Genomic DNA, 24,201 nt, shown 5'->3' on the forward strand with positions numbered 1-24,201 from the left:
GGATGAAGGCGGAGGTGAAGGCGTTCTTGTCGCATTTGCATTATCGAAGCTTTGAAGTTGATGTCAAAGTCCAACTCAATCTCCAGACATGAAGAGTATATGCGGAGACAAATATATCTAGAGTCTGGATCAGCGGTATGCCAAGCTTTACCGAAGAGGGCGCGTAAAGCCCCGCGCTAGTATTTATGGGGTAGTAAAATAACCCTCTACTCTACGCGCCCAGACGCGTGTTTCTGCAAATCCATATCGCATTCATCACTATTCCATCCCTCCATCCCTCCATCCCACCTCCTCTGTCCGGCTTGAGATGCGGATAGAAATTGACCATGGAGCCCTTCCCTAAGCGACAGCGATTATATGCCCTAGCCAGGCCCGAACCCCCTCGGACCTTCGAGGACCATGATGCATATTACGATGAGCTAGGAGACGACATACTCGAGGATGAAGATTATTATAGCGAGGAAGAGCCAGGACAGGTAGAACAATACAACCCAGATGCAGAACTACAGCAGAAGAGAGCGCAGCTCGATCACAAACTGAAATCAACGTTTGAGTCTATCTTTGAGAAATACGAGAGGGACTTCGACGGGGTTGGCGATGAGATTGACCTTGAGACGGGAGAGATTGTAATCAACAATGGGCATTTGTTGCAGATGATGGACGAGCAAGATGCTGGAGATCTGGGTGTTTCGCCGCGAGCATTGACAGGCTACTCGGAGGACTCCGGCGAGCCTCCCAGCGGCTCTTTGGGCGAGACTGATATGATGGATATGGATGAAGAAGAGGATGAGGACGAGGAAGAGGAAGCTGAAGAAGAGGAATATGAGGAGGAGAGCGAGGAAGTAGAGGAGGATGGTATGATGGAAGACGACTTAATCCTGCGTGGCTTTGTGCAGGCCAACCGATTCCAGCAACTCTCACCGGGACTGGGAATATCGGATGCGCCAATTACTCTACCGAAGGGACGGCGACGAGAAACTACTTCTCGACTAGCTCGAAAAAATAAACTCCCTTCCCGTGACGATATATTGACACAATTTGGACCTCAATTGGGACCTCAAATCGTGGAGTACGTCTCGCAGCAGCATGCACAGAAAGAAAGTCACGCGGAACCAGCCTGGCGAGCCCTTGAGCTTCCGAAGAAGTTGTCGGTCGCAAGAAATATCGAGCCTGCTTGGAGATTCCCCATGATCCCATCAACAGGTCCTCCGAAGCTAGTGGAACCAGCATGGCGGGTGCCCGATCTACCATCAGCTGCGCCCATCGGCAGAAAACCAGCACAGAACCCAGCTATGATTGCCTCAGGAGAGGAACAATCCCAAAGATCTGAAGCATCTGCATCCATTTGGGCACTAGCAAGACCTCCTGCTAGGAAAAGACTCGATGGACGTGACAGTAATGTTTTGTCCAAAGGAGAAAGCGCGGCTCAAAAACAGTCATTTAGACCTCGAATCTCTGATTCTGTCATACATTCAAGGACATTTGGACGAGCCCAGCAAGCTCAAAAGGCCAGGTCCGATTCACCGAGAAAGAAAAGGACTGCCTTCACAGCTGAGGAAGATGATGCGATGTTGAAATGGGTGTCAAAGTCACGCAGACTAGGTCTTGGACTTCGCTGGCGAGAGTTCGCATCTGAACACCCTCAACACTCGGCCAAGTCTTGGAGTGGACGATATACTACGCAGTACACATATCTCTCAACCAATGATATCGAAGAGACCGAAGCATCTGAGCTATCGACTGAAGAAATGGGCTATCAACCTCCCCCCAGTTTTAATAGTCAGAAGCCCGGATACGATGTCGCCCCAGCACCCCGTGAACGGCCAGTTCGAGTTCGAAAACCAGCGCAAACAGACCCGCAAATTTTGAGCTGGAACGAGGCTGTAGACTCGATTGAGAACCTGGATCCTGTCCTGCATGCTGGCATCATGGAAGATGCGAGAAATGGTAATCAGCGACTGCCACAATTCTCTTCTTCGACTAGACGAGAACCTCGTTTGATGCAGGCCGAGCGACAATCCACCGGGTCGATTCAATTGCAAGGAAACACTCCGCCGGTAGATAGGCAGAACGCATCCCTCGACAATGTCCTTACCAGCTCATCTTTGGCTGTCGAGCTCACTCCTGAGCAGGAAGATGCACTGATACCCGGCGCACCATGCCCACACAAGGACTGTCGACTCTACCCCAGCATATTTTATAAACTTCAACGGCGCGAAAACGAAGACCTGTCGGAAATGTGCTTGCATTTGTTCAGAGTACACCATACCACGCCCTTCCCATGTGAAGAGGTTAACTGCATGCGAAAGGGCGAGCAGGGCTATTTTATACCGCTAGACTTGGTCAGGCACGTGAGACTCGCACACAAGACCATTTCTGCTCTACAACGACTACGAGGCCGCGTTGATTCAGATTTGCTTGAGCAGCAAGTAGCACTTGCAAACGATTCCCTATCAAAGAGTGATTCGCCCCCTGGAATACCTATCGATCAACCCAAATATTCCGACTTCACGTCTCTGCAACAGAGACCTGCACGGAATCCTTCGAGTAGCCAGCCGCTGTCAGGCTATGATCCGGATCGAACTTTAACTCCTCGAGGTATAGCTGCAACATCGACATTCACCCCGCAGACTAGCGTCTCATCGTTGAAAGTCCACCGTTCATCTGCAGAATCCACGGCACTGCGAGATGTGAGCAACGCTCCTGATAGGGTGATAATGGACTCGCAAATAGGCAGTTCCTCGCAACTGGCAGCAAGCAGCCAGTCTGAGATGGAACCAAAGACGTTGAGGAGGGTTTCTGATGAATCATTGCCGCGACCCTTGTGTGGGATACCCAGTAGAAGATCATTGAACTCCAAAGCTGCAACCGAGAACATTCCCCCTAGTCCTCAAACGGCTACCGGTAGCTCAATCGAGCGTCCCAACCCCGCCGATGGATCAAGAAGCACTTCTTCTGGTAACTTTGGGGGCCGCCTGGTTCACGATTTGACTCACTCCAGCCCGGGCTCGAGCCCGCCGATGATAGAAGCCCCACCAAACGTCTCGATGTATTCGTCGAAGATAGGGAGTTCTCAAGATCCTGCGGAGTCATCTCTCGGAGCGATTGCATCTTCAAGCAAGCCTCCGTTGAAGAAGGCCCCTAACCCTGTTGTCCTGACCCTCACTCGTAATGTGGTAGATTCGACTTACGACTTTTCGGACGAGGAGACGGCTGGAGAGTATGCAGCCGCCCCTGCGCTGACCTCGTCTGTGGCAACAGCCTTGCCAAAAAACCATGCGAAAGTACTTACGGAGCCGCTAATCGCGAGGGCTTCTGTTAGGACGAAGCCAGTGGTTGAAAACCATATTGACAAACAAACACATGCTATTTCGACACCTATAGTTGCAATTCAAGCTGCTTCCAATCCCAAGTCAAAGCCAAAGGCGTCCAAGAACTTTACCACCAAGCCGACTCTTGCAATAACAGCTGCCAAAAAGCCAGCCAAGTCAATATGGGCTATGCCAGGCAGAAAATCTGTTGCAAATAAGCCTCATGCAACGCCGGCTGCGAAGATTACTCGCCCAAGGGCTCATTCCGAAGGTATTGACGAACTGAGCATGGGAGTAGATGACTACGTCTTATTGTCTTCAGGATCAATGGCGAATCCTTTACCGGTGCCGCAACTGGGCATTAAGCATGAAGCCAACACAGATTCACCGGCGATGAATTCTGTTCCCGCAGCCAAGAAGCGAAAGTTCGATACTTTCCGCAAGGATGTATCAGACGGGCAAATTGCCGCTGATACGCCGGTACAACCTACCCAAGCCGCTGGTATACAAGTTGTGCCGGATGCAGGACAGCCTTCTATCAAGACTGAAGACGAGCCTCCGCTCCCCGCGGCTCGCCTCATCCTCCCCAAGCGCAGAGGCAGACCCCCGAAACAGAAACCCGAGGTCGCAGCGGGCACCTCATCGTCTCAAATTCGCTCCCCACTCACCGGTCTCTCGATTCCCATCCGTACCAGTACACCTCTCCTCGATCTCACGCCCGCCCGCAACAGACGCGCAAACGCTGAGCGCATGAGAGAAATCGAAGACTCGGAGGCTGAAGCGTCGAGTCCGGAGTCTCCGCTGCCGAGACCGAAACGAACCTCGAGCGGGCAGGCGCAGATGGGGAATTTTAAACCGGGTGCCCAGAGGCGGTGGAACGCCGATTCGCTGAGGGCGGAGGGTGTAGCGGTGTTGGTCAAGACGCCTGGTGGGACGATGAGAAAGTGTGGTGTGGATAGGTTTGAGTGTGGCAGGTCGTTTTGTTTTCGGTGCTCGAGCGGGGAAAGTAGGAAGGTAGTGGCGGCGTAGGGCTGTGATTGGATTTTTGTAAGATCAAGGGTTGACTCGTGCTTGAAAAGATAATTGGGATTGGGGGTTTGGAATCGGAATTTGTCTCCTGATGGGAATGGGCATGGGCATGGGCAAGGGATAGGGATAGGGATAAGGACAGGGAGAGGTTGATAGGATGATAGGTTGATACCCGGCATTTCACAAATTCACTCACGTCTTACGTTGACGATGGGCGCGATGACAACGCCCTTGCTATCCCTCCCTCCCTATGCTTTTGTTCCTCTCTCCAATCTTTTCGAACTTTATATGCATCGTCATTAAACCGTACCCAACTTCAAATCAGCTCCAGCCCCCCCCCATACCTAACTGCAACAAGTGATCGTAGTACCGGTAGGACAATCGGGCTGAGAGATTCAATACATAACATAACATATTATCCCGATGATTCATTCGATAACACTCCCGAGCAGAGCGGTGTGGTATTTTATAAGACTTGTATGTGTATACGCGGTTAGGATTTATTGCTGTTAGGTTTTCTTTTCTTTTCTTTTTTTTTTCTTTTTTTTTCTTTTTTTTTGACTTGATTTGATTTGATTTGATTTGATTTGACTTGATTTGATTTGACTTGATCTGGGGGATATTTTTTTTTTTTCTTTTTGGGGGGGGGGGGGGGGGGGGGGGAAGAAGAAGGAAAGGAAAGGAGAAAAGGAAAAGGAGAGAAAAGAAAGAATACCTAATTAGTTGTACTGGATGGGAAAAAGGGAGAAGGAGGAAGGAAGGAAGAAGCGTGTTTATTCGCTGCGTATATACTTTTGTCAATTTGAATTATATCGTATCGAGTTACATCATATCATATCATATCATGCCACATGTATCGTATCGTCTTTTCGCAAGAGAAACGTCCGCTTGCTTGCTAAATCGTTCGAATCGCTCGCTCGCTCGCTCGCTTATGGAAGTTGTTGTAAACATTCCGCAGGCCTAAGCAGGCTTGCCCGTCCCATACCCATACCCGTCGCAGCCTGCCGATTTTCCAAGATGCGATTACCCCGTCCTACCCTGCCCTAGCTGGATCGAAGAAGGAAAAGCACATCTACACATGAGAAGGATACCTCCGACCATCCACGCCCCTGACAGGACTCACAAACCTCCTCTCCCGGAACCCCCTCCCCTCAGGAACAGCAGGCAGGATGCGCCCGTTGACAATCGTCTCCCTTTCCCGTTCCCTATCCCGCTCGCGCCCGCTATGCTCCCGCCCACTTCCCGCATCCCTCTCGTAGCTTCGCCGCCGACTCCTCTCGCGCTCGCGCTCTCTGCGTCTGAACTCTCTCTCTCGGTCTTTCTCGTCTCGAACCCTCTCCCTATCCCGATGTCTCCCAGCAGCATGGCCCCCGGCGCCGATATCCTCTTCCACGCTCCCGCCACTCCCGGCGCTCTTCCATAGCTCCTTGACAGCATCATCGTCCAAATCCTTCCACCTGACATTTCCGGCGCTTCCGCCGCTGTGAGAACTACTCCGCGCCTTGCGGTCTCGCTCGCGATCACGCTTCCCCAGCAGGAAAGGCGCGGAAAGCTTCCCGTTGGCATCAACTGGGAGGATTCCTCCAAAGCCCCGGCGGCTCTTCCTCTTCTCTTCCTCCTCTCTCTCCCTTTCTCTCCCTCGCTCGCGCTCTCTGTCTCTCATCTTCCGCCCGTCGGGCAGAGGGGTGGAGCTGGGAGCGACGCCAGACATTGAATAGCGGACCGCAACAGGCGGTCTCATCGATTCATGCGCATAGGTCCTCCTCCTCCTCCTCTCCGCAGCAGGAGCCTCGGGCGCTCCGCCGTCCTCACTGCTGCTTGCGTCTTCACTCATACTACCTCGTCTCGCCGCGTGCCGTGGGTGGCTATGCCGTCTAACGTTTTCTTCCCGCATTCCCTCCCTCGGACTCGGGGCACCACTATGTCTATAAACAGGCGATTCCATGGGACTGGAGCCTGAGCCACTCATCCCGTTCTCCGGGAAACTAGCTCTCCTTCCCCTGTTAACCCTCGGGTTCATGGAGTGCTCGGGCGCCAAAAACTGGCGCGCGCGATGGGACGGCGAGCGCGAAAGGACAGGCCTGACGGGTATGGGCACATTGCCTCTAACACCCGTACTTGAGACATGGTTATAAGACATTGGTCTCCCCCCTAGAGGGACTCGCATGCTCTTCGGCTCGCGCTCGAAATAATCCGCGTGCGAGTCTACTCTGGGCCGTGTAGGCCTCACATGTACATAAGTCGCTTCTACCTTCGGCCGAGGTGGTGGATTCGGGCGAGGCTCGTCTTCCGTGGGAGAGGCTCTTTGCCGCAGTGCTCTAGCGCACTGGTCGTGCCATTTCGCTATATCCGCATCCGGAACTAACGGGAATGCTTCTTTAGGTAGCGGGAGAGGAAAGGGTGTTTTTGTGAGCGGGTTAATGAGCGGGAAGAGGCGGATGGCGTTTTGTATAAAGGGGACGTGTTCTTCTGGCCCTAGCAGGATTTCGATGCTCTGCCACCGGACGAAGCCTCTCGGGGTAAGGGCGGGGACGGAGGGAGGTTCGAAGTCGCTGGAGGGGTTGGGCAGGAGGGAGTGTTGACATCCTATAGAGGCATAGATCCAGGATATGGAAGGGTAGGGGACGTCGACGAAGAGGGCTATTTTGCAGAAGGGTGTTAGAAATCATAAAGGTAGCCTTGCAGACGAAGTGTGGTGAGAGGGGAGGACGAGACAAACAGTCGTAGTTCCCGCCTACAGCCTTGTAGAAGGCAGCCAGCTTGTCGGGCGTGAGGGCTTTCTCGTCTTTGGAGCCTATCTCTTCGCTCTGCACGGTGTGTGGTCAGCCTTGTTCGTCCGATGTCTATTCTAAGCATCCTGCTTCTCTCCCGTCGTGGTCCATATCCTTCTTTGCCAAATCACTCCTCTCCTCCAGCTGCGAGCAGACAGACTCACGATGTAAGCCGCGATCGCTCTCAATAGCGCATCTAGCACCTTCGTCGGCTTCTTGTCCGCCTCAAACAGGTACCCATAGTACGACCTGGCGGCGTCCTGCGGCCTGGGCTCCTGCGCACGCGCATCTGGCGCATCGGTTGGCGGTGGTTCGGTTTGCGTTTGAGACATGATCACCGGCGTGGATGTGTGCGCAGAGAGAGAGAGAGAGAGAGCTTCTCATGTTTGAGACGACGAGGACGATTGCGATGCTCGTATCGGCCGGCAGGTTTGACAACGTTACGCACGTAGGCCTCGTATGCAGAGTTCGTATATTTTTGCCTTGTGTCGCAGCCGCTGAGCTGTCAGTCGGGCAGGAATGTCCGAAGTGGGGAGGCGGGAAATGCCGGACGGTGAGTAAGCTTGAGCCTGACAGAGGCAGGAAAATAGGCGAACGAGGTAAATAACGCATTTCTCGTCTATTTCCTGGCTCTTTGTTTACTTTGGGGTATCGATTACTTTTAGTCAGTTTATAGAGGGTGGAATTCAGGAGTTCGAGGAAACGCTATCGCAGGTGCTCGATGTGGGTCAGTAGTGCATTGGTCTGCATAAAGGAAGGAAAAGTGGCAGCAGGCAAGGAATTCATTTGCTTGTATTCCCTTTCAGAGCTGCCTTTTGTTTTTGTTTTTCCGACTTGTTTATTTTGGCTATTTTTCTTTTCCATACATACAAGTTTTCAAAGTGGACTCGTGAACCTGTGATTGAAGGAAGGTTGATAACTGCAGCGGAGCTTTCACCGAGGAAGGCGAACATTTCTGCAATATCGTTGGTCGTTGGAAATCTGGTATCCTCTTGCCCTTTGCTAAGATAGTAGAAGATTGCTTATCTAGAGGCTGAGGCTAGGTAATTCGGGAAATCTTGCTGCAATGTTTCACCCATGCTTATTGATTCATTTGGAGTTTCAAGCTGTTTACTTTTGCACTGTACGCGAGAAACCTCTTGCTATTTTTGCGACTTTTCGTTTACTACAATTGACTTCCATATAAATCTTATTGCCTGATAGTCTCCAACTTGATGCAAATCCTTACTTCGGAGATCAAGCTTCAGATGATACTCATGTTGCACTTCTATCAATGCATGTCTCCTGGTGCGGTATTTTTGTCATCAAAGCCTAGTTCGAGCACCAGAACTTTCACGATCCGAGGTAAGTATCTCCTCTCGAAAGGCAATTCTATTTCGGCTCGCTTTGCCCTGTCGAGAAGTTATACTAATATCCGGCTCCAGTAGAAAATGACCTAATTTCAACAAAGAGGTGAGGATGCAGAGCAACGTCAAAGAAGAATACGTGCGGAAAGAGCGCTGCATTGTCATCTAACCCTCTCAAGATACCAAACCCCTCCCTCCAATACACCCTCTTATTGAAAGCTTCACCTTCTTTGCAAGGACATTTTCACTCGTCGCTCATCCTTCTCACAAGTGCTCGAGTTGGAAATGGTAGCGTAGTCCACAGACAAAACAAAGCTCCTGAATGAATCGGGCAAGATATTTGAGTATTCGCTAGGATGTGATCGGGGGTGCGTACTGCGAAACAAACAAACTTAGAGAGCCGGCTGACGACGAAAAGGACTATGGGGAGGGGGTGTTTCTAGAAAACCGATTACCGTTAGGATATGACGCATACCGAGTACTGCAGAAATAATCAGTGCAAATAGGTACAATAACAAGCACCAGAGTGAAGGAATCACTCGTCACGGTAGGTCACAGGAGGCTAGCAGATGATCGGCGAAACATCACCTCACCACTTCACCAAGCAGTAGCAGCAGGCAAGCATCGAACTTTGCTAGCGAGCAAAGCGCGAACAGCAAGAAACATATATTCACTGCACAAGGTATGTAGGTAGGTAGGCAGGTAGGTAGGTCTGGAAGGTCACCAAGTGCTTTTTATTTATTTGGAAATGTGACCCAATCAATGAGTCCCGATAATCCTCCCTGCCGTTCCCAGCACTAGCAAAGCCCAAAAGAATAAGTAATTAAATAAAAAGAAGTGGTAGAACCCTCCTCCGCATTAGACCTGGTCATCAGCTTCTCATCGATCGTAAAAGCCACCGCGCTCCGCTGAGGGCGTTGCCGCTCCTAGCACGTGGGGAGCTCGTCCAGTTTCCCCTGCTCGCCGAGGCAGGACCCCTTCGAGTCGAGCCTGGCGGACGGGATGCCCTCGGACTTGTTGACGCCCTTCCACTCCTGACAGATGTTGTTGATGTCGCTTCCGCACTGCATCGATGTCAGCCACGGATTCTGAGAGATGGGGAGGGACTCAAGGGGGCTTTCGGGAATCAGAGAGCGCAGCCATGTGTGCTGCTGCTCATCACCCTCGAGAGTTCTGGAGCATGATGGAGAAAACGGCGCAAGGATTTGTACATACCGAGTCAAAGATCGTTGCAGTGTCGCCTACGCCCGTTTAGTCTTTGGTCCCCGAAGTCAGAGGAGGGAGAACCTACCGTAGTTGACGTTGATGCCAGCAAGCGCATCCGTCACGTTGTGTGCCCTCAGGCCGATGAAGATGACGGATCTTGGACCACCGTTGTCTGGGAGAAGCGCAAGTCAGCCAAGGGGAGCCCGGTTTGGGGCGCTTCTCCGGAGCCATAGTGCGAGCCACACTGCTCCGGAAGAGCGCGAACGGGATTCGGAGACGGGCCGGTCGATCACTTACTCGTGCAGTTACCGCATCCGCGGTACACCGTGCCGGCATTGGTGATGGTGAAATCCTTGATGGTCACCGTTCCCCTTCCGTTGTGTTGGAAGACCTTGTCGATTGCGGCGTTGGCTCCACCACCCTTTGTTGACGTTAGCACGGCTTTGAAGTTTCGAGGATCGAGGGCTCAATTTTTTTTTTTGCTCTCTGGACTCGAGGCATCGTCGGGATTGTACTGACCTCGACGAAAACATCGCCTTTACCGAGCATGGAAACGGCATCTGCGGATACATTAGCCCTGCAACTGTCTCCCTGCTACGGAGAGATCTGTACCTTCGCAGACATCACGGAACCAGACGTTGATCAGGGTACAAGCACCCTTGCAGTGGATCCCTTCGAGCTGGTCTGAGCCGATGATTACGTTCGAAAGGATTGCGCCGTCCTCGAGGATGAAGACAGCTTCATTGCTCTTGAGGTCTTCGTCGGTGTTGCAAGGGCGTCCTCGATCATACTCTTTGTAGTTCATATCGACTTCGCCTTCGATGGTCTGCGGCTCGTCGAGCGAAATGATGTCTCCGTTCCGCTCAGGGAATTCAAGCTCTAGAGGAGGGGCACAGCCCAGGGCCACAGCAGCGGTTAGAAGGAGAGCTGTAAGTTGCATATTTGCGGTTGTATGTTTGAAGGGTACTAATTTAGAAGGTGAGTGAAAGTTGAAGTTGGAAAAAGAGTGGAAATTGAGAATGGAAAGAATGTAATTGAACTGCCTGCTTTCTGGACTTGCCTGGACATTGCGGACGTTTATATATCACTCCTGGCTGTCGCCATTTACAGTTTACCGAGTACACTTCTCTCTCCATTCTCATTTTTTCATTTCTTTCAGTTTGCCAACCAATGCAGAGCCTCGTCTGGGCATTCCTGAAACTCTTGGGACTGCGATTACCAATATCTCCTTTGGACCAGTAGTATCCTTAAGGAATCCCGGATCTGCACTAACTTGCAACTACAAGTATATACCTATTACCGATGAGATTGAAGAGCCGTCAATACCGCGGTGACGGTAACGGATTCCGACCTTCAGACTCACTTGTTCGAGTCGACAGACTTTTGAGAAAACTTGATAGTCTCTTTGCTTTCGGATCTGGAAGACCAATTTTCCGCTCACGGCAATAAGAAAACAAGGGGAGGGCGCGTGCGAGGGCCATACTCTTGTCGTCTGTTTTGGCTAGCCAGCTTCCGTAAAGCTTAGGAAATTTTCCTTACGTGAAGTTTCGCAAAACTCAAAGATGGGCTGAAATTCGCATTTAAGAATTACTGCAGCAAAGAAGAGATTTTGCGTACCTACGTAGTACTATCCCCCCATGAATAAATGTCGGACCCACTTTAGCTCCACAAATCGTTGAGCGGTGATATCTGAATGGCTTAAAGCCCTATCTAATCCATTGCACAGATTAAGTACTGGCTCAAAGTTTTTTTTTCCCCAAGGCTGAATGATTCCTTATACAACTACTACTACTACTACGTACGTTGTAAGTTGATCGGTTTAAAGACCTGGTAAGATCCCTTGCAAAATTATGCTTTCGACATGTATTCATGGGGGTGGGGGAAGGGTTACCTGCAGGCTCTCGGTTACAGCCCGAAGGTAAACAGGCAATTCACTGACTATTAACGCTTCAGCCGGCCGCAAAGCAACGGAGTAAGTTTTCATGGCATTCATTACCTTGGTACATATATAAGTAGTACAAGTACTACGTAAGTTCGGAAAAAATATCGTAAGCAAGATCCGTAGGACTGGGAAAAGATGGACAACGTGTCTCAAATTACAGACGAATAGCCAGTCAGTCAGTGCCCTCGCTGACTATTAGAGATCAGTGTTTTTCGATTCGCCATCGGCCCAGGCGCCAGTCGTAAGCATTAAGTAAAATCATCCAGACGCGGTGTTTTACAACCGGATATAGGTACGTATGTAACCGAACCAAGACCCCGGTGTCAAATATCTGGATGCAAGGCGCATATACGACTCCGATGTCGTCTACAGGCCAGTCGGTACCTATGACCTTTATTCCATCGGCTCGCCCATACGGGTTGCGCACGTAAGGTAGGTAATCAAGCGCGCGCAGGTCTCCAGGCAGCGCACCGACTGACGATCAATCCAGATAGGTAGTTGTAGCTGTACTCTGTACTACAGTTGTGTTGTAAGAAGCAGCCAAGGCAAGAAAAGAAGAAAGGTAATCGTGCCATTGACCTACCTGGCTGGCACCCCTTGGTCGCCACCCTCCCTTATTTTTTTGCTGAAAATACCTACTCTGTACGTAAGAGCCGGCAGACCCATTCTAGTCCCTTAATTCATCAGACGGCAGCTTTCCGAATTGTAAACTTCACTACTCTAACTTTAATGCACAGCCCGATCGATCAACTTACCCACGGAGACGCGTCGCTTTCCCGAGCCAGATCTCTACATTCTCTCTCATTAGTTGAAGGCCGGCAGTCAAGAAGCAGTCCGGAAGAGCCTTTGCAGGTAATCATACCTACGTTCGCCTTAAGCTGCGTTTCAGGAACATGGGATAAGCGCGTGTTACTGTATCAGGCCAGTAATATGTGTAAAGAAAAAGACTAAAACCAGGCTTCCCGGAACTGAGTTTAGTCATTTACTACGTAACTTTCTTTGTCCTCTTGCTACCGGTACTACTTACTCGGTACGCACATTTCCAACCAAGATTTTTCCCATGCCTCGAATTTAGTAGTACAGTACGTACAGTAGAGCATGATTCCGCGTGCCTCCAGCACCTTAACCTAAAAATGCCGCTGTGTACCGGTCCGCATGCAGTGAAATGTTTTTATTTTATTTTTATTTAAGCGCACTACACGATCAGCCTGTACAGCTCGAGCAAGTGCTAGAAACCCTCCCTACGGAATACAACTTGCGGACAGAACTCTTGTCGGCTTCAGTAAGCTAGCCGATGCAATGCACCAACACGCGCGCAGAGCCCATCAAGTTTTCAGCTCCCTCGCGTATTTCAAAGGGATAGGTACGGCTCCGTACGTACCGGTAGAAAGGCCCGCGAGACGCCTTGCCCTACCGGTATCTCCTCTTTGTTTTGCCTATAGTAGATCGAACCCGTCCCGGGATCAAAACAAGCAAAAAGAAGAAGGAAAGAAGAAGAGAAGAACAAATAAAAGAACGGAAATAGACGAGAGGAGGAAGAAGAAGAAGAAGAAGAAGAAGAAGAAGAAGAAGAAGAAGAGTAGTCTAATTTAATTCTGCGCTGTGAAACCCCGGCTTGTTTTTCTGACTTCTACCGTACTACTGTACTACTGTACGTCTAGACACACAGACCACACAGCCCTCGCGATCCGGCAACACACACAATCCGGACTTTTTGCGAGTCCGAGCAGCCTCTTTTCCTTTCTTCCTGGCGATCCGGCTGCTCTTCCGCGATACTTTCACGCGCCCATACTTACAGTAGTACTACTACTACATACAGTAGCATTTAAGGTGTGGAAAGCATGCGAAATTCAAGATGATCGGATCTAATACTTAAATGTCAGGCAGAGGGAGGACACCCTTGGCGGCCCAGCTCCAACGATTCGGAAATCGCTTCTCGGTAACAAGCCTCTCTTGTACTTGTAAGCACAGAATCATGGCTGGTACCGGTATTCACCTCCGCTCGGTACAGTATTGGGACCGAGGATGCTATCGCCAATACTTACCTACTACAGTACCGGTATGCTATCCCCGCTGACTCAAGAACGGACCAGCTCAGCGCCTTATCAACTCCGCCGTCCTGCACAGACTAGATAGTGGTACAGTACTTGTACTAAGTATAGAAGGACTACGTACCAAGTACTGTACCGTAGTCTTCAAGGCTGGATCGCGATAAGTCTATTGGTCCAAGCCCTGGTAAGAGCCCTGGCCAAAATACTACTATATACTTGCGACATAAGCTTACTTAATCCTGCGGTATCGCCATCAACCGTTCGCTCGATCCCAGGTCAAGGTTTTCATCACGATTCAGGGTCAAGGTGAAGGTCAAGGTCAAGGTCAAGGTCAAGGTCAGTTGAGCTCAAGCCCCCAGGGGTGGAACGGACAAGGCGGTAAGAACCCTCCGCATGAAGGTTGGTACCTACTCCGTCCTATAGTAGTACATACTTATGTTAGTAGTAGTAGTATATTCAGACGAACGAACAATACGTAAGAGACCTCCGGATAGATACCGGTAGATAGATAGGTAAGCTTGAGCACACGTCTGTATGTACCGTATCATTGACGAGCCACCGGTACCAACATCTCTCCTTGATCCAACCCTTTTCCCTCCCTCCCCTTTGATTCTTCTTCCAAAATAAAATACATCTAGCTACGTAGTACTACTACCTTGGTTGTTTGCATGGCCAGACCAGAACGCCATAAGTACCGTACCGTACCGTACGCCGTAATGTCAAACGACTGGGCTCGGTTGGTTAGCGAGCGTCGCTTGGCACGTGGTCTTGTCTGGCGCTAAGTATTGCAGGTAAAAAAGTCTGAGTGGTTTGTGGCCAGATTACCTATAACGAGAATCGAGGACAAGAATCGAGGACGAGAATCGAGGACAAGAATCGAGGACAAGAATAGAGAACATGACTCAAGGACAAGAATCAAGAAAACTCGTTCAACAGGTAATCTCTAGAGCAGCTGACTCAAGAGACATATATACAATATTCTTAAACCAACAGGCTCGGATCCGTGCTGATAAAGTTGACAGTAAGTTCAAAGGCAAAAAAAAGACTTTTGCATTATTCGATATAAGAGATAAAGGGTTTCAGCTGCTGCCTCTCCTATATGAACGACAGATGCCAGTCTTGTGCAACACTGCCCCATCTTCTTAGCATCAGCAGATACCACTCTCGGAATCCATTCGCGCGCTCTATCCGACAGCTCACGTCGAGGATTGGTAGCTTCGGGAATCCTGAGTTGACCATCTTCATCGACCGTGTCACACACTCTCTACTCCGAGCCCGCACCAGAGAAGTCATCACACACATATGGAAACGTACAACCCTTCCGACTCCATTCCATACCATGAACGCAATGCATCTCGATCCACGGTCCGAACCTGCATTCCCCAGCCCTCTGCGCCTGCCGATCGATGTCTAGGCGTGATCCCACGAGATGAGGAGGTTTACTGCGGCAGAGTCTCGTATCCGCCCGTGGAGTTGTGTGTCTCGCGGTTGGAGAAGAGGTAGTAGATGATCAATCCTCCGATGGGGAAGATGAAGACCAGCACACACCAGAGAAGCTTCGGGAGAGGAGGGCGGTTGGACTTGAGGACTTCGACTGTATTGGCGGAGTGGTCAGCTTTTAGTCAGAGCACCCCCACAGTCAAAGGGCTGTTGCGTTGGGAGGGACACAGGGAGGCCGAGTGAGAGAGCGAGTGCGTTTTGATTCAGTGGGAAGAACGTACGAAAGACCATGATATCGAGAATCAAAACGATGAATCCGACGAGACCCCCGCCGGTACCGTACTTCCAGGCATTCTCTTGGACAACCTCGGTGGAGATGGGCTGAGCCAGGGCGGCGACGGCGAGGAGAAGGAAGCTGAGGACGGTTTGGAGAAACATTTTTGCTGATTTGGTGATCGCGAAGTTGGCCGTAAATGGTTTGTTCTTGTTCTGGTTCTGGTTCTGGTTCTTGTTCTTGTTCTTGTTGTTGTTCTTGTCAGTGGGTGTGTAGTTGGAATGGAGGAAGATGTTGGCCGAGGTTGAAAGATGGCCGCGCCAGGCTATAGTACAAGAGCGTTAATCTTGGTGACGTCACCCGCCACACGACAGCATCTGCTTCAAACGCAAGCGCTGAAGCTAAGCGATTGTTTGGACCAAGCGAGCCGAACGGAAATACTCCAACAAGCGGCCTGGACGACGTCTTTTGCGGCAGAAACATCAGCTAGGCTGTGCCAGAGGCTGCCGTCGACCTCTTTCGGTATCCGTCATCATATGTGGAATAACATATATTTTACCGAAAATACCCCTAAACACGACCCTCGTAACGGCGGTTGCGCTACCGGTACAATGGAAGCAGCCCGAGGAACAGTTGAACGATCGGGACGCGACGCCCTGTCTCGGCGTGTAGATCGAGCGCGACGTCCGAGACATCTGGTCACTAGTCCCCAAAGCCCTCTAGACTCCTCCTTCTCCATAGAAAATCCCGAGCCCCCACAGGAATCCATGTTCGTGCGATCCCCGGCTCTTCCGCACCGCGGAGCTCCTCTGGCTTGCTTGAGTTCCATAGCGTCGGCGATCCGAGACTTTGACGTCGGATTATGAGGATTACATTCCCGCCAGTGTATGCGATCATTATCGTTATACTCCCAGCGGCGGCGGTCATCTTGTTGGCTTCGAAATGTCGAGAAGGAAGATGTGCAAAAGGACAGAGTACCGTAGCAAGGCAGGATGAGATGGATGACCTAACAGAGGAACCACCTTTCTTGCGACTTACTGATTACCAACCGCGTCAATGCATATATGAGACTCCTCGAGGGGGTATTTAGGGACTACGGTAATGATTCCCTATACGTATTGTATCAACACGGCGGCGGAGGCTTTCCCCCTTCACCCTCGCTAACGTACTCGCTTATCCAATTCCGGTAGGGTTGAGCTCCACTTCAGATGTCATCAACCGTTTGAAGAGCCACTTAATCGTCTTCGGAGCCTTCCAAGAAGCTTCTAATGATGATCTAAGGATACCTACGTATCGTTAAGTCTGGAGTCTAGAACAGGGGACACACTCGTGACCTCAATGTCCCAAAAACCAGTGAGCGTGTCGGCGTGATGCAGTATATTTTTTTGCTTAGCACAACACCTCAAGCCCACGACGAGAACATGGGATTAGTTACCCCCTCGGCCTCCACGGTAGTGGCCCCCCGGATGACCAGCGGAGCATCACCTACGTACCGGTATTGAAACACAACACAATGCTCTGGGACACGTGACCAGAAATACAGCCCAGGAATCCTGCAGGACGCGTAGTATAACTTCAGTGTGATGGGTATCGTACAAATGCTCTACTGATCCAAGCTCGTCTTACTGAATTCATCCCTCAGACTCCCCGCTGCTCAAGCTTTGCGGCACCGACTTCTTCGCGGTCCTGGTGCTGCCATTCGTATGGCCGTTCTGCGACGGCTTTGCGCCGCCTCCTCCGGCTGGTAATTTCGCGCTGGCCTGGCTCGAATCTCCAACGTTTCCATCGACAGCCCTCGTGATCGTTTGAACAAGGATAATCGCCCCGTAGACAAGTGCAATGCCCACAGTAATCAGATCCAAAATATGTATCAGCCACCATATGTGCTGAATACCCAAGCCGCAGTTTGCGAATTCGAATCTCCAGTCCCAAGTCTCCTCGTCGAACCAGAGACTCATCAGACCAGCGTTTCCACCGAAACTACCCATCATGCTCCGGACGGTGATTTCTCGGAGCCCAGGTAGATCTGCCTGTTCATCCAGGTGATTGGCAAGGGCATTTGGCCACGTGGTGGCATCCCAATGCCTCTCAGGCAAGGAGGACTGGTTGATGTAATGGTAGATGTTGCAGCCTTCATGATCGTGGCCAGTGAGAATGACGCCGTGCCTACCAAGTCCCGCTCCTGCACCATTAGAATTGCCGCTCATGCCAAAAATCCCCTCCAGGAACCCCTTCGAAGCGTCTCTGGAAAGGTGATTCTGCTCCTTCACTCCATTGTTGTATTCGTCCGAGAAGAAGTCGAAGAATGGTCCGTCAACGCAGATTCCGGCGTCCTTGTACATAGGGATATGTGTAAGCACAATCGTAAAATGTGCAGGTCGAATCACATCCTCGGACGTGGAAATAACTTTATTGAGGAAGTCATACGTCTCTTCTTGCATCTCCTGAGATCCAACGGGTGTATCCAAGTTCATGTCGTTAAGCACCACGATCCGCAGCTCAGGTACCGGTCTATCCCCACCCTCACCGTCTTTGCCGTCCGTCGAATTTACGGGCATTCTGAACCGGAGCTCGTAATTCGGCTTTCCAAAGACCCTCGTAAATCGCGCCATTCGTTCTTGTGTCAGATCCCCAGCATATCCAATATCGTGATTCCCAGCAACATTTATAATCCTTCTTTTCCAAGCCGCAGCATCATTTCCAAGAAGCGATACATCCTCGTCCTCCACTGGTTGCCATTCAACCTCCTCAGGAACCTTGACCCCCCCGTTGAAGACTCTATTCCAATATCTCCACCCTCGGCTTTCGAACTCCTCGTCGTCAATCCACTGACTTCCAACCAAGTCTCCAAGAACGGTGACGTGTGTAGGATCCGTCCACCAATGCATCGTCCGGTAGATATGCCCCAGGTAATAGTCGTTCCCAATATGATCGAGCCGCTTGCGGTAAACCTGAAAGGCCTTCGGTATATCGTCCAGGTAAAAGTCTATCAGGTCATGCAGACTATGCCGCAGACGCTGCAGAGGGCTATGCTCCGTCCCACTGCGCAGGAGAGCATCATTCCAGAACTTTGAGAGATGCGGAAAGTTCGCGGCATCAGCGTCTGGAATAGAAGAGTCGCCCTCGAGCTGCGGGTCGCCCAGCGCCAGCAGACGGAAGGGCGCTATCTTGGTCGCATCTCTCGGCGGGAAGAGGGTGTGCCCTCGCAGGGTGTTGATATACTCGGCGCGGGTATTCTGCCCAGGGGAAGGGAACGCGCAGAGGTGGAATACTGGGTAGAGATACAGATAGAACGAGAGGACTGAGCATGTTGGCACGAGAATCAACAGCGCCTTCCGAAGGAGACAAAGGAGGAACATGGAGGCTGCATTTGCGCGTTGGGGATTTGGGCATCAGGAGAAGAATATACGTCCGTCAGGGGGAATGAGGTGGGTGAGCCTGTCGGGGATACTATGGGTTTGGTTTGGTTTAGGTTGTTTGGTATAAAACTGGGGGAGACGCGCCGAAGTCTCGCCTTCGGACCATCATAAAACCCGGGCTTCTCGTTCTCGTTCTCGTTCTCGGTTCGCAACTTAACATCATCAAAGTCTTTAAGCATCAATTTGGATGAAGCTGAAAGTGCCACTCTCAGCACTACCCACGTTGATATTCCGACCTGGTAGCTAGCATCAAACTATTGTACAGCTATCCCAAGGCACCTCCTTCTATGCTCCCAACCAAGTCCTGTCTGTCCGTCCACCAGCTCCGAGTACGAGTACGTTAATCCCACGTTCAATATCCAGAGATGTATACCAGGCCCTGGATCACAGCCATGCCTCGAGTTGAGCGATCGACATCTAAAAGCAAGAAGAATCAGTATGCCGGTCTGGTAAAGTCTAAGCGGAAGAAGATATAATTACCAGGCCAGGCTCTGAGATCAGATTAAAAGCGACAGCCGAGCCGCAATCCCCCTAAATCTCTTTGCGTTTCCCGTCTTCCAGAGTGAAGAAGTGAAACGTAGGTTCCTGTGGAGGTTGCTGTACACGGGACCATCGCACAAAGATCTTGAGATGCGGCTCCCAGGCCTCCTTCGCCTGATCCGTCAGCTGGCGTTTGGAAGTCGTTTCCTTGGTTTCGGTCGTCTACCAGGAAGTAGACGTGCTGCAGCTTCGGAAACTCGACGAGCTCTCTGGGCAAGTTGATCTTCACCTGCCCATCGTTCGAGAAGGTGGGGTAACGCCGCTCAATCGTCTGGATGTCGATGGCGCTCATATCTATCCGCAGATAAGAGTTTCGCATGGCGATCCGGTCCTCGAAGCGGAGAGTGTCGGCCATAGGGCTCAGATACGGGGCGGGGTGGCTGCTGTTCGGGAAATACTGCTTGTAGTAGTACCCCAGCCCGACTCGTCGTGACCGGAGGACCGCCGGGACGAAAGGTAGGATCTGCCTGTCGTCTTCCCCGTCGTACCGGTCTAGAGCCAGCTTGGTGAATGGCGGCAAGCATTCCGGTCGGATGATCTGAGTGTGTTGCGCAAGGAAGTGCCAGAAAAGTTGCTTTACATCGTTGGGCAACTTCGCGAATTGCCGGAACATTGGCGTTGCGTTTTTGAGATCTTATAATATCTCTTCCATGATTCTCCGGTCTTCAAGATCGTCAAGATCTTTATCCATGATTTCCCGCTCGCTTAGAGTTGGGGAGAGCATGCGAATCTGCATATCAAATATATATTTGTTTGATGTCGGATATCTTGGGTTGATGTCGAAGATCCTTGATTGATGTCTGATGTTTTTGCTTGATGTCTGGTATCTTGCTTGATGTTTGATATCTTTGCTTTGATGCGGAATGCCTTTGCTTAATATAAAATGTCGATGCTGAATTTCGATCTCGAAACCTTTGTCTATCTGGTATTTATAGGAAGTTCAGCGCACTAACGCTTCTGCTACTATTGGCAATCTGAAAAAAAAAAGCACGTTTTTTGGGGTTAGGCTATGGCAATCCAAAGAAAAATGCAATTTTTGGGGGTTAGGCTGTGGGACTGTAGTGCACTTGTAATGGGTACGGTGCAGCAATATCTTTATTTTTTCTCATAAGCTCTATACGAAAGAAAATTGTGGACCGGCTATAAGTCGCGAGGCAAGTCTAGTGACAATAGTTTCTTCGAGATTCCAAGTCTTACGATAGTAGAGTCGAAAAGAGTCTATTATGCGCCATACCTGACCGAGACGACATCTCGACTCCATTCATACCACTGGGAAGGTGAATGCCGGTGCGTCGATCGGCAAGGAGCCCAGGTTATTCATTACATTTGCGAAATTTTTGCTTTCTGACACTTGATTTGCAACTTGGAGGCGGTGCTCCGATATTCATAAACCCCTTCGCTCAGCTCTACAACTTTTCTACCCAGAAGAAGCGAATTTAGCGTCTTCCTTACAAAAGCCGCCATAAGGCTGTTAGGGCCTGTTTGGTAACTTCATGAAATTTTTGGGTGTATGGTTATGGTGCATGGAAAACCGTCGGTTTTCGAAGACAGAAACCTCGTTTTGCGCTTAGTATACTCGTTTTTTGGGGGGCGGGAGGGGGGGAGGGGGTTGTTATAAACTGCGCATATGTGCGTCACAGATTTGCTGGCAACAAACTCCACAAAGATACGGACTGCTCCTTGATTTGCAGAATGGGGCTCATACCTGGTAAGGCTTAGGTTGAAGCGCTATCCTCTACATTCCTGCTCAACGGCGACTCTAGAGCTAACTTGAGCTCGTTCCAAGGTGGAAGTATATAGAGCCTTGAGGATATTCATGCAAGCAATTTTTTTTCTTTTTCAAACAACGCACGGTGAATCATCTTTTCCAGCGCTGTTTTTTACTGGATGTAAACAAGTTTTCTGTGCAGATGCACTTAAAGCGATAACCTGTGGTTTTCGTGGTTCTTGTGCACTTGTAATGCTCGAGTTTACTAAACAGCCCCTCAACCGGCTTGGGTGCATACTATCTCTCGCGCAATGAATTATAAATGAAGCAAGATTTTGCATTTTACTCTCAACCCAAGGATACTTGAGATCTTACTGTCTTCCGAAAGCACCTTTTCCCCGGACACAATACACCTGCCTCGAAAAGATCAAGGCACTCAGCCTCGACATCACATACAATTGCCTCACCTGCCTTCTCAATTTCCGTTCTATTTCACCAAAACTAAAGCAAAGGCCACACACATATGACACGTCTCCTATTCTAGCTCCTTCGCCCGTCCTCATCGCGAAGTGGAAGCTCTGACGCTCCGTGGGGGTGCCTTTCTTTGGTCTACTTCTTGGGTTAGCCGGCACGCGTGCAAAGAGTGAGCATATTTCTACGCGGCATCGTCTTCTAAGATATATCATGGGTTCTCTATTAGCAATGGAGTTACTAGATTGATTTTTGTGGAGGCGTTTGTTATACGTTGGTAAATAGTTAATAAATACAATAACAATAACAATAATAATCAAATAAACAGTCTCGTGTTGGTTGATACCTTGACTACTCTTCGCTATTGCTGCGCTGAGGATTGTTGCCTCTTATCTTACGCCCTGGTGATATTTCGAATTTCGAATTTCCAATGTGACAAACTCATTTGCTCCGCCTTGACGGCTGTCTTGTCCTAAGTAATAGGAACGGTCGAACTGGTAAAAGATATAGAGTCCATATGACGTGAAACACTTTGGTCCCAATCCAATTCTCACGCTGGTACAGCGTACAATCTCTAGCCAATCACTCTCCCCAGTCTGTCTTCCGTCCGATAGGTTTGTATTTTCTTCGCTTGATTCACTATAACTTCTTCTCCTTCTTCTTCTTCTTCTTCTTCTTCCATCATGGCTACCGCTATCGCTGTTTACTCCCACGACGATTTCCATGAACTCGAGCGCACATATGAGATTGCCATCCTCTCAGCCAATATCAATCTGAAGCCGAAATATGAACCTGCCATGTCACTTTTAGCATTAGTATATACAGGCTCAGTGCTACGGCAGGTTAGTATAGTTTCGTTGAAAATCATCAGAGAAGCAGGCAGAGTGTTCTAACGAACGTCCCTTTCCCCCAACTTTCATCTCCACATGAGTCCTGGCGCCAGAAAGAAAATCGGTCACCATCTCCTCCACCGGCTCTCTCTCCCTTTCTTGCCACAGTTGCTGTCGATGCCTGCTGGAGTCTGTCTGTTTCCCGCATGTGTAACAGCTCGTGTATCAGACCGAGTTGCTTCTTCTCCCTCCGACTCTCATCCATCAAGAGCTTTGTCCATGCCTCCCGGTCACTGTCAGGGTGAGTAGGCATTCTCACTCGGAACCTTCTCGTCTTCGCGATTTCTACAGTCGGGAAAATCGGCAATAACCTCGATATCGCGGACTGTCGGACGCTCGGTTGGTTCTGTTGCTATATCCCCACGACGCCACTCTCGAGCTCGAGACGTTACTTTCTATTGCAGCATGAGGTGAGGGTATTGCACACTTGTTGTATATATCGTGCCGTAGTCGATTGCAATGACGAGGCTTGGGAAGTATTCGCTTTCGCGGGCAGTCATGGCTGCTCAGGGACGTGAGGTAAAGGTCAGCAGCCGTCAGTCGGCGCAACCGTCGTCTGAACTTTGCAGCTTCATGCAACCAGAGTCTTTTCCGGAGTTCTTTTATTTAGGGCGAGAGATTGGAATCGAACGCCTTTGAGCATGTTTATTGATCCTGAGGATTTCGCCACTTCAGACATAGCTTTGAAGTGACACACGCCCGGCTAGAAACCGTGAGGCCCGACTTGGAGAGATACATGAAGAAGTCCACATGCCGAGATATACATGTCGCCTGCAGTGCTGCCTGCCCAATATCGGGAGTGCGAAATCTTTGCTTGGTGGTTAGTTAGTATGCCTGTAGCGACCAGCTGTGGCATGCCGCGTGCGATGGCATAGGTACATATCGAGAGACTTGCCACAGGCCACTGACACGTATCGCATCGCGATGTGATTTCTCTAAAGAGGCACAGCGAGCGGACGAATCAAATCTATCTAAATATATATATATATATGGCCGAAGGCAAGAAAAGATACAATTTCGAGCCGGTTGAGCACCTTGTAGCGAGCGGCCTGACTACCTATTTCTCCCAACGCTAGGAAACAAGTTCCCGAACTGACGCCGAGGGAAGAAACAAAAAAAATTATGACTCTGTTATGATCCACGATATTGAGCACGTATCTCAACCAGTGGCGCAGGTACAATGGTGTACTTGTCAGGTCAATCTGGCAGGAGGATCAACAACTTGTAACGATTTGGGGCCGAGTGGTTTAGAAGCACCGAACCACACACGACAAAATCACACGGCGGAATTCGATACGACAAAAGATGTAGGCAATTCAATACCGGGCCGAACTTTTTGATGTTTTTTAGGGGGTTTATTTCTCTCTCTCCTTTTTTTTTGGGGGTTTTTTTTTTTATGTTTCTTGACGAGTTTTTTTCTTCGACATTTTCTTCGATGTTTTCCTTTCTCGCTTAACCCTCGAGCTCTAGGACGAAGTCAAGAAGAGTACTGCAGCTGGGGACAGACAGAACGTTGTACCATGTTGAATTACACTGCCACTCTCTCCTCCGTCCACCTAGAAATGTCGCACGACTGACTATACTGAGAATTCTAGGCTGACTGACCAGTCAAGTTCTTATAGCGTCCCAAGCTTCGTAGACTGTACAGCTCAATATATATATATACATATTAATTGAAGCCTGATGAGCCGGTATGTAGTGCAGAATACGAGGGCGGGCAATAGGAGCAGAGCAGAGCAGAGCTTTAAGTATCATATCAGATTCAGAGCCAGCTTATAAGAAAGAGTGCGAGGGCAAGATTGA

At 50.1% G+C, this 24,201-nt stretch overlaps 7 protein-coding genes across 7 annotated transcripts; 2 read left to right on the forward strand and 5 right to left on the reverse strand.

The window, feature by feature from the left end:
- Positions 1–326: 326 nt before the first annotated feature.
- On the forward strand, positions 327–4,340 carry L3040_007745 (uncharacterized protein; the record flags this gene model as incomplete). Its single annotated transcript, XM_007291673.1, has 1 exon — positions 327–4,340. The coding sequence occupies one exon, from the start codon at positions 327–329 to the stop codon at positions 4,338–4,340; it is 4,014 nt and encodes a 1,337-aa protein (XP_007291735.1).
- A 1,023-nt stretch (positions 4,341–5,363) lies between these two features.
- L3040_007746 (uncharacterized protein) lies at positions 5,364–7,443 on the reverse strand (the record flags this gene model as incomplete). Its single annotated transcript, XM_066154968.1, has 5 exons — positions 5,364–5,387; positions 5,674–5,909; positions 6,177–6,980; positions 7,060–7,147; positions 7,276–7,443. 5 exons carry the CDS (start codon positions 7,441–7,443, stop codon positions 5,364–5,366), a joined length of 1,320 nt encoding a protein of 439 aa, XP_066010844.1.
- A 1,940-nt stretch (positions 7,444–9,383) lies between these two features.
- Positions 9,384–10,603, reverse strand: L3040_007747 (uncharacterized protein; the record flags this gene model as incomplete). Its single annotated transcript, XM_007291671.2, has 6 exons — positions 9,384–9,521; positions 9,673–9,698; positions 9,749–9,835; positions 9,961–10,084; positions 10,183–10,223; positions 10,276–10,603. 6 exons carry the CDS (start codon positions 10,601–10,603, stop codon positions 9,384–9,386), a joined length of 744 nt encoding a protein of 247 aa, XP_007291733.2.
- A 2,977-nt stretch (positions 10,604–13,580) lies between these two features.
- On the forward strand, positions 13,581–14,681 carry L3040_007748 (uncharacterized protein; the record flags this gene model as incomplete). Its single annotated transcript, XM_066154969.1, has 6 exons — positions 13,581–13,593; positions 13,660–13,664; positions 13,932–14,055; positions 14,102–14,131; positions 14,549–14,592; positions 14,679–14,681. The coding sequence occupies 6 exons, from the start codon at positions 13,581–13,583 to the stop codon at positions 14,679–14,681; spliced, it is 219 nt and encodes a 72-aa protein (XP_066010845.1).
- A 414-nt stretch (positions 14,682–15,095) lies between these two features.
- Positions 15,096–15,534, reverse strand: L3040_007749 (uncharacterized protein; the record flags this gene model as incomplete). Its single annotated transcript, XM_007291670.2, has 2 exons — positions 15,096–15,250; positions 15,378–15,534. 2 exons carry the CDS (start codon positions 15,532–15,534, stop codon positions 15,096–15,098), a joined length of 312 nt encoding a protein of 103 aa, XP_007291732.2.
- Positions 15,535–17,001: 1,467 nt separating this feature from the next.
- L3040_007750 (uncharacterized protein) lies at positions 17,002–18,729 on the reverse strand (the record flags this gene model as incomplete). The annotated part of the gene is made up of 1 exon (XM_007291669.2): positions 17,002–18,729. The coding sequence occupies one exon, from the start codon at positions 18,727–18,729 to the stop codon at positions 17,002–17,004; it is 1,728 nt and encodes a 575-aa protein (XP_007291731.2).
- Positions 18,730–19,320: 591 nt separating this feature from the next.
- L3040_007751 (uncharacterized protein) lies at positions 19,321–19,942 on the reverse strand (the record flags this gene model as incomplete). Its single annotated transcript, XM_066154970.1, has 2 exons — positions 19,321–19,443; positions 19,496–19,942. The coding sequence occupies 2 exons, from the start codon at positions 19,940–19,942 to the stop codon at positions 19,321–19,323; spliced, it is 570 nt and encodes a 189-aa protein (XP_066010846.1).
- Positions 19,943–24,201: the final 4,259 nt, after the last annotated feature.

Source organism: Drepanopeziza brunnea, assembly GCF_022702325.1.
Source record: "Drepanopeziza brunnea f. sp. 'multigermtubi' strain 214-2 chromosome Unknown ctg13, whole genome shotgun sequence".
NCBI classification, from domain to species: Eukaryota; Fungi; Ascomycota; class Leotiomycetes; order Helotiales; family Drepanopezizaceae; genus Drepanopeziza; species Drepanopeziza brunnea.